This window comes from Amblyomma maculatum, chromosome 3 (assembly GCF_055883805.1).
Source record: "Amblyomma maculatum isolate TAMU_Amacu chromosome 3, ASM5588380v1, whole genome shotgun sequence".
Taxonomy (NCBI): Eukaryota; Metazoa; Arthropoda; class Arachnida; order Ixodida; family Ixodidae; genus Amblyomma; species Amblyomma maculatum.
The window spans coordinates 202,955,887-202,964,690 of record NC_139346.1 but is presented as its reverse complement, the minus strand read 5'-3'; the positions used below and the strand labels follow the sequence as shown (position 1 = coordinate 202,964,690).

The 8,804-nt window shown below is 47.4% G+C and overlaps 1 protein-coding gene across 1 annotated transcript; it reads left to right on the top strand.

Annotated features, from left to right (window-relative positions):
• Window positions 1-421: 421 nt before the first annotated feature.
• Window positions 422-3,791, top strand: LOC146197457 (transcription factor HES-4-like). Its single transcript, XM_084599286.1, has 3 exons — window positions 422-712; window positions 1,014-1,109; window positions 2,342-3,791. Exons 1-3 carry the CDS (start codon window positions 668-670, stop codon window positions 2,963-2,965), a joined length of 765 nt encoding a protein of 254 aa, XP_084455412.1. The 5' UTR covers window positions 422-667; the 3' UTR covers window positions 2,966-3,791.
• The last annotated feature ends 5,013 nt before the right edge of the window (window positions 3,792-8,804 follow it).

Sequence of the window (8,804 nt, the reverse complement as noted above, 5' to 3'; positions counted from 1 at the left end):
CGCCGACGCAGGCACCACCACCGCACACTCACGCACGCACGCAGGCGGCTGCGGCAGCCTGTTTGCAGTGCAGCGGCACGTGTAGCAGCGGCGACGGCGGCCAGCCGGCAGATGTGGCCGCTGCGGCCCCCCTTCCTCCCCGCACCCCCGGCGGCGCGAGCCGGGGCGAGGGCGAGCCGCGCTGCCATTGGCTGCGCGAGCGTGGGAACGCGGGTGCCGAGCGTGTCTCACACGGACGGCGCACGCCTGTTTGACCTCGGCCGCTCGATAAAGGTCTCCTCCGGTGGCATTTTCCCACACTGGCTGCGGGCACGTGCTACTCCGAGGAGGATGAGGAGGAGAAGGTCTTGCCGCTGAGCCTCCTCTTTCTTCTCTCAGCTGCCGCGCGCTCTTTTCCTCCTCTCCCGGTAGCTTAGAAAAGCAGCGGCCTCGCTCGCCACGGGCGCATTGCCGTGTCATCCGCTCGTTCGGTCGTGCGCCACCGAGACTTGTGCTCCGCGCTTGCCTCGCGGCACGCCTTTTCTACACTGTGCGCGCATCGTCCTTAGCCTCCGGCTACGACCGACGATCAGCTTCCTGGATTACTCTTGTCTTGTCGTCACGCCACCTTCCGACGTTCGTCGTGTGATCTAGTTCTCGCTAGTGACGACGACCAACTACTAGCAACATGCCTGCCGATAGAGCACCGAGCAAGGCCAGCGAACTGCGACGAGTAAGTTCCCGCTTCTTGCCTCGTGGTTGGCACGTTTAGGGAGCTTAAGTTTCAAATTTAAAACTTCGTCGTGCCCAACCGCGAACTCGGATGCTTACTTAACGACGACGCCCAGCCACTTAACATTTAAGCATGTACTACTGATTTCAATGCTTGATTTGCGCAGTCTTGGTGTCAGATTCAAACTGAAATTTTCCAGAATTATTTATTATTATTATTTATTTATTTTTTTTGGTGTCGTGCGATTTCACTTTAGCCGGTTGTTCCGTGACTGACCTTGTTATCTGTGTTGTTTTTGCAGAGTACCAAACCCATCATGGAGAAACGTCGCAGGGCGCGCATCAACCACAGCCTCACTGAGCTCAAGAATCTCATCTTGGATGCACTAAAGAAGGATGTAAGTATCTTTTATTCTCCAACGTGTTTCCACACTAACTCTGTCAGTTGCCCCATTTTCAATGGGGTTTGTACTGCTTAGTTTAGGTTTCTGTAGCTCTAAATATCCTTGCGAGTCTTGGAAAACCGTCTCGACCGTTGACGATGATGCCTGCAATTTAATTCCAACTGTTTCTAAATTTCATGCTTAAATATGACAAATTTGTCGCAAATCTTGCTTTCCTCTACCAACGGTCTTTTCGGTTCGTTGGAATGTCCGAACTTCCCCTCCTACCACAGGTGGCTGGAAGCCAGCAGAGGGTGGGGGGTACGCGCGGCAGAAAGCGGCAAGTGATGGCTTGCCATCGCCCCTACTCCACCCCCTTCCCCCTCGTCGGTGCTCCATTCACCAGGGCTCCCCGCCGAACTCGAGAAACGCTCCGTTCCCACGGTCGCTCGCGCCAGATGGCGGGCGGCGGGCCGGTGTTCGCCGCGGACTTACCCATTTCTTTTTCTTTCGCTGTATCTCCTTTTCCTCGAGTTTCCCCCGTCTCCCCCGCATTGCTTCTCTCTCTTTTATTATTTTTTTTTTTTTGTATTCGCTGTGTTTTTCATAACCTGCCAGGCGGAAAGGAATTTCGCCGCCCCACTACCACCGGCCGCTGCCGTTGTCACTCTACCGTAGCGCATTATAGTAGTAGTTTCATCACTGCCTACGCGACCCCGTGATTCACGCAAGCGAGCGTTGCGCATGTGCGCGCAAATTGGTCGCTCGGTCCCTTGACAAAAAACAAAAAAAAATGAATTGGCACGTGCCTGGCGTTCTTTCCCAAACGTTCTTTCTTTCGACGGCGCCGCACGCGCGCATCCGCTTCGGCGCGTGCGCACTCTCGACACGCGTCTGCTCCGTTGGGAAAAGAAAGGTTTTCCTCGCATTTCGCCATCTCTGCGCTCTCGCAGCTGTGCACCGCGTCGCCTGCAATCTCGGCGGTGGCAGGTCGGTCTTTCTCTGCCACGTGCGCCCCATCTTCACCTACGCGTTTCTGTGTGCGCGCGCTGCGTGCGAGGAGGCGTTTGCTGTGTCCTATCCTACCTTTCTCTGCTAAAGGGATCGCCAAGACTCGCAAGTCACGTGTGATAGTTTCAACGACTTCGTGTTAATCGTGTCTGTCAGATATTGTTCGTTCTCGTGCTGACTTCGCATGTGACACTGATGACTGACCGAGCCTCTTTTTTTTTTTTTTTTTTCCTCAGAACGCACGGCACTCCAAGTTGGAAAAGGCAGACATTCTGGAGATGACTGTCAAGCACCTTCAGCAGCTGCAGAGACAGCAGGCGGCGCGTGCCATCGTCTCCGACAACTCGGTGACGGACAAGTTCCGGGCAGGCTATCGCGAGTGCGCGGCCGAAGTCGGCCGCTACCTGAACCGGCTCGAGGGACTCGACACTGGAGTTCGGCAGCGAGTCATGGGACACCTCGCCTCTAGGGTCTCCGAACTGTCCACGCCACCCCCGAGCCCGGGAAGTGATGACGGCCACTTCTTCAACGCCGGAAGCGTGCAGCTACTCCCCACGAGGCTACCCTCGGGTGAAATCGCCTTCCTGCTGCCCCAACCATCCCAGCTATCCGTCTACGCGCCGGTATCCCCGCCGGCAACCCCTGGCCTGACCACCACGGCCGCGTCTTCCGGTATCCTCAGCCCTGCCTCCAGTGAGCGGTCGTCCTCAGCGTCACTGTCCTCTCCTCCAAGCCCCGTGTCTCCGGCGTCCTGCTCGTCCTCCTCGGGCTGCTCCCACCAACAGAGCTTCTATGGTATCGCGATGTCGACGCAAGCCACGGTCAAAGTCGAAGACGAAGCCGTCTGGAGGCCCTGGTGAACGATCAGGTCGCCACGGCTACGCAGCTCCCAAAAAGCTGGTGTGTGGGGATGGGCGGAGAGACATTCGGTTCATCTTTGCAATAACCCTCCCAGCACCACCCTCATCGGACAAAACTCATCATGATCTCTATGGACAGTTCCTCGTCGGCCTGTTTTACAAACCTGTCAAATCAGTCCTTCCATGTCGAAGACTTCGAGAAGAATCGCCGCAAGTGCCTTAATATAATACGCGAAGACGAGCTACGTTCATGGGACTCTCACTGTGTTATTGCCCTTCTTGAAATTATACGAATGAAGACAGTGTTCCCCTGTTAAAGCACTAGTGTTGGCTCCCACTTCGGTGTGAACGCGTTGTTAAAGCATGTATTTAAATGGAATCCAAGGGCGTGTTGAAGGACTTTTAGACTGCAAATCTCATTTTTTTGTTAATAGTGTACATAGTTATCGAGTCAGATTGTTTACGAAGTGCTCTTGTCAATCATCGTATTACATGCGTATGCATGTTCCACATGTGAACTGCTTTTGATTGTAGTTTGTACCTGACTGTGATATTTCGCTGCGCGAGGTTTTGGCATCTGTGCGATAAGGCTTCGATCTGTTAACTTTTTTTGTTAACCGTTTTATTTTTTCGCACGGCGCCGCCTCCGCTACATTCAATCCCATCTTCAACTGTACACTTCGCGAAGCGTACCAACTATTTATGAAACCTTTTTTTTTTTTTTCTTGTACAATTATTATGTTTGAAGAAAAATAGAATTCACCTCGTTTGGCTGCTTTTTATTTGAAGCCACCGAGGATGAATAAAAACAATGTTTCAAACCTGACGTTGTGAACTTGACTCTTTTTGTTTCCACTGTGGGATTAAAGTGCAGAGACAGGCTACTGCGCTCTTGCACTATTTATGCATGTCCCGATCATGTCATGTTGGCACAGCAAGTCAACGCTGCATGAAGTAGCATTCGTATTGCCATATCTCGGGAGTAGTCACTGAAAACCATTTCCGAAGATGTCCATCTTCACTAATGGAGCATTGCTTTGAGCAGTGTATTCGTGATCAAGACTTAAAACTTTACAGAAAAGAAACTAATCCAGATAAGTGCAATGAGGGCATCTTCCTTCGCGCAGGTTATCAATATGTCACCTGTAACTACCATTCATGCGGTGTGCGTCACTTGTGCAGTCATGAGATATAGAGCACGCCGTAGTCAGGACTGAAGCTCTTGTTCAGAGGTGGGCATTAATTATGGGGCTTGCAAGTGGTTCCCCAGCTTCATCTCGAATCTCGGTTCATCGAACTCACGTGAAAAACGTAATTTACGGTCGCGGAAGCTTGACACGAGGCAAGGCACCAACCATGAAGTTGAGCGCGGAACAAACCAGGAAATGGCCGGAGCAGGTATCGGGGTTATGCCGTCCTCTCGCTGAAAGAGTACATAAATAAAGGCAACATGGGAATGCTACCATTCGATAAGACGCCGTACTGCGCCGTAGTTAGCTCATTCTCGCTGTATACACTTGAACCTAGCAGTGAGTGAATTAGGATACCGATGGAAAAACACAAATAAAAAAAAAAAAAGGATGGGTTGTATCACGAGGGCTCATACATTTTCCCGAACATCCGTTTTCGGGCTTTAAGGGGGCACGAAAAAGAATTTCACTTTTTTTTTCGAAGCAAGAGAAACAAAAACCACAAAACAGAATACTCGGTTCTACCAGTTATGGTCCACACTGGCTATGGCCATACTAATAATTCAGAGCTCTGGCGTTGCCTAGTTAACTCGGGCAAAGCGGAAAGTTGGGCGGGTTGTTCGCGTTCACGATGCAAACAAAACGCCCGTCTCGTGGTTTTTTTTTTTTTTTTTTTGCGTTTTGTTTTCATCATGAACTTTCCAGACGGCCCGCAGAACACAGCGGGCTGTCTGGGAAGACATTTCCCTGGTTGTCCTCTCTCTTTTATCGTTTGACCAGGAGGGCAAACATGGACACGAAAACTCTACTGCAGGCTCCGGCTTCGCCACTAGTGAGCGTCGCCTTGGCGGAATGCACGTTGGCTTCGGGCAAACATGACCTGGGAGCACCTGACCGGACTTTCATTGCTGAAAGTCCACAGGAAAGTTCGTGTTGACGGATCTCGCATCATATATCGCTTTGCGGAGAAAGGACACTGGAGGACTGATTTTCTTTTTCCTAAATGAGAGTGAGCGGAAAGCTGTGTGCTTTCAATGTTAAATTATTTGAAGCAAGAGATATATTAAGATAAGATGTCTATGACGTTTACTTTTCACTAATAATTACTTTCATGATTGAGGATATTCTTCATATGATATATTATTATAAAGATAAACATAAAATGATAATATAAGATTACTAATCAGATACGACACCGTTAATATTCAAAGCATGAGTTACGGTAAAACATAACTGGCCTGCGACGGTCACTTTTCGACCAAACCTCTGCGAGTCGCAAGTGTGAACGGGCCTTAATTCTTCAGCGATATTGAAGCGCCTGCGATTGGCACGACAATCTCTTCAACTGCGAGGCGCCGGCCGACCAGATTCCGTCGGCTGCCGGCCACCAAAGCAAGAACGGCAATCCTGCAGGACGGGCCGACATTTTAGAGAACATGATAGCTCTTATATCATGCGCTCGCCGTCGATGAACGAAGGAGAGTCACGATCGAGCTACAGATGATTTCTCGGAAGAGAAATTCCCTTTGGTTCGCGAGAAACATAAACAGCACTCTGTAACTGCACATACATGCATACAATCTCAAATTATTTGTCTCAATACATAAAAACGCTTAAAAATTAACTAATTAGTGATTAAGATAATTTAACACTGCTTTTAGACGATAATTGTGATTTGCAACTTAAAAAGCTTTTTATGAAACCCCCCTTCCATATATTTTCAATAAAAGAAAGACTCACGTATAAACTTTTTCTCAAGGCTCCAAAGAAAGCCCGGGAAATACAAAAACAATCACGTGACTAGCGCATTCGCGCCTCACGATTGTGGTACTTCCAATCATCGTTTGAGTGAACGAAATTAGCTGAGCCTATGACTCAACGGCCCTGTTCACGTGCACCGACGGGCTGACGCGGGCGAATGAACCATGCATCGTGTAGTCATATTGGCCTGTCGTTGCAACAGGGCGGTGGAGTCACGTCGCAGCTGATTTTTTTCACTCAAATCCTGGTTGAGAGCAGCACAATCGTGGCGCGTGAATTTCGCCAATTAGTACATGGTTTCTGAAGGGGCTCCCCAACTTTGCAAATCACGTTAATTTTGTAAAGTTCATATTAGTAATTTAGAAAAAAAATTAATTACTAATCAATTAATTGCAAAACAAAAAATTGACTTTGGTGCGCAAGACGGCTGGCAAACCTATGCAGCTAGTTTCCCCGGCCTACCTCAAATGTTTTTTTTTTCTTAACCCTTGGCTAAAGTTAGTTTGGACACCCTGTATATATAGCCTGCGATGTGTTCCGGTGCACTGTGGTTTTGGTTACTATACAATAATGTTTACTAAAGGTAGTTACAGTTGCTACCCTCTCAGACGTAGTAACTGTTACTACCTTGCAGTTACTGCATGCAGTTACTACCCCAAGATGTAGTTATTAGAATCTACCTTTTTTCTTAGAGTGTGCATGGTCTATCTGTTGCGACGATTTTACACTACTGTATCGCAATGCGCGTGAGCCAACGTTGCGCTGGTGAAACACAAGGCGTGACAAAGCAACACATAAGAAAGAAGAACAAAATGTCCAAGATTTGTAAGAATTAAGACCGCAATAAACATTGAGCATTGTACAAATAGTGACTACAATAAGATGCCTGCACCCGGCGTCTGCACACCACTTAGATGGACGCGGTGATCACTGTTTCAACTATTTCGTTTGTGAAATACTTTGCTGTGGAGAGGGGAGCAGGATAACAACTGTAACCGAAATATCTGCCTCGGATTCACAGGAGACTACATGTGGAAATAACGTTGTTATATGGTGTAACGCTTTTCATAAACGTTTCTTGTTTCGTTCCCGTGTAAGCCAATAGGTGAGTAAATGGGTGCCTTTGTGCGCAGTTGTTATTTCCTGCTATTTTGTGCTACACAGTTTGGCGCGTGCTGATTTTAACAAAACATATAAGAGAGCACCATGGAACAATCAGAAGTTCAAAAAAGAAATGCAGCGATGGATAATTTGGCGCTTAATTATAGTGTAGATTTTGGGCACAACTTGTAGCACTGCAACAATTTCATTGATTTTCAGACTGAATTGGGGACATGCTGACAACAAGCTGTAGTGTACGCGTCACCATATATCAAACCAAATCAAAGTTTATTTCCCATCTAACACTACAGCCGGAGGAATCGTAGAAAAAAGCTGCCCTTGGGCAGCTTGACGAGTCTACAATCCTAATGATTGACAGGGAGACGACACAAGAGCTTATACAATTTTGAAAACAAGCACATCAAGGAAACACCAGAGAATACACGAAACAGCAATATGTATACATAAAAACTTAAACCACGTTATTCAAAAACAAATTATGTAGTTCTCGACGTGAAGAAAAAAACTAATCGAAGTTAATGTGGATATACCTATTTAGAAGAGTTGGAAGAGTGTACTGAAGGCATACTCTACCAAGATTTAGTCGAGGTGTTGACACTGTCCATTCTTCGCCACGTCTTGTTGGATAGACTGATTCTTTTTTGCTTAGTTTTGCTGAATTTTTAAGATTTGTTACATTAGCCCCGATTTCTGTTTTAAAAGTGACACTAAGGCGATATTTATAAAGATTATGTGCTTTAATCATCACTCTGAAACGACAAAAGGAAGCTGCATTTGGATGTCAGAATGGTAAATCATATGTATTTCGGAGATATCGTTTTTGCATTAAATGAATACATTCAAGGTTAGTGAATGTTGTAGTACCAATGCGAGTTGAATATTGAATTGCAGCATCTTAGTTGTTGTGGGAAGTATGTATTTCAGACAGCCTATAACACCAGTGATTTGAGCTATCTTTTTTTTTTCAAGATATAATTGACATGCTAATCCCATGACATACTGGCAGAAAATATAACCCCGAGACATTTAAACTGCTCAACTATTTCTACCGACCGCGAGTTTAATATAATATTATCATGCGGTGGGATAACTTTGTTTTTCGGCTTAAATATGACAGCTTTGGTCTTACTCTCGACGCTCTCCCTGAGAACAAAACCGCTCTTTATTAAAATTCAAATTTAGGTCAGCTCATCTCCAGCAAACTTATTATTATTATTATTTTTTTGTGATGCCCGTCTCTCGTGGTCCCTACGCCACTGAATGGAAGTGTATCCGGCGAAAAAATATATCACGTGCTTATCCGGTTCCAACGAACTTGCGAAATACAAAAATCCTAGCGATTTTAAAAGCACTCAGGAAATTTGTTCGCCGACAAGGGTCACCTAATGTGCATCCCAAATAAACAGGGCAGGCGTCCCACCCGGCACTGGCCCATCAACGGCTAGAATTCCAAACCGCGCACGCAGAATGCTCTATGAGGCAAGCACTGAAATGCGCGCCGACTCGAGCGCTCTCCGCGACGAGGGCGGTATCTGGCGACTGTCGAAGCAGGCAACGTCCGCTCGCGGCTGGTCTCAAGAGACGCGCTCACGTTCGAGTGCAGCCGTCACGCTCGAGACCGACCGTCCGCCCGTGACGTTCTCTGGTCGTGAAAGAGAGACGAGCTTCGGGGTGTCCGCTAGGTTTCATTATAGTAGATATATAGCATCATTTGATGGGTATTGCTGTGCCACTAACCGGAATTATTTGCTCATATAGCTACTTGT

What these genes read in the sequence shown, in the direction of transcription:
- LOC146197457 (XM_084599286.1), top strand. Translation starts at nt 668, where the DNA reads ATGCCTGCCGATAGAGCACCGAGCAAGGCCAGCGAACTGCGACGA. An exon ending in AGGCCAGCGAACTGCGACGA is followed by an intron (nt 713 to 1,013) that starts GTAAGTTCCCGC and finishes TTGTTTTTGCAG; the next exon opens with AGTACCAAACCCATCATGGA. An exon ending in TGGATGCACTAAAGAAGGAT is followed by an intron (nt 1,110 to 2,341) that starts GTAAGTATCTTT and finishes TTTTTTCCTCAG; the next exon opens with AACGCACGGCACTCCAAGTT.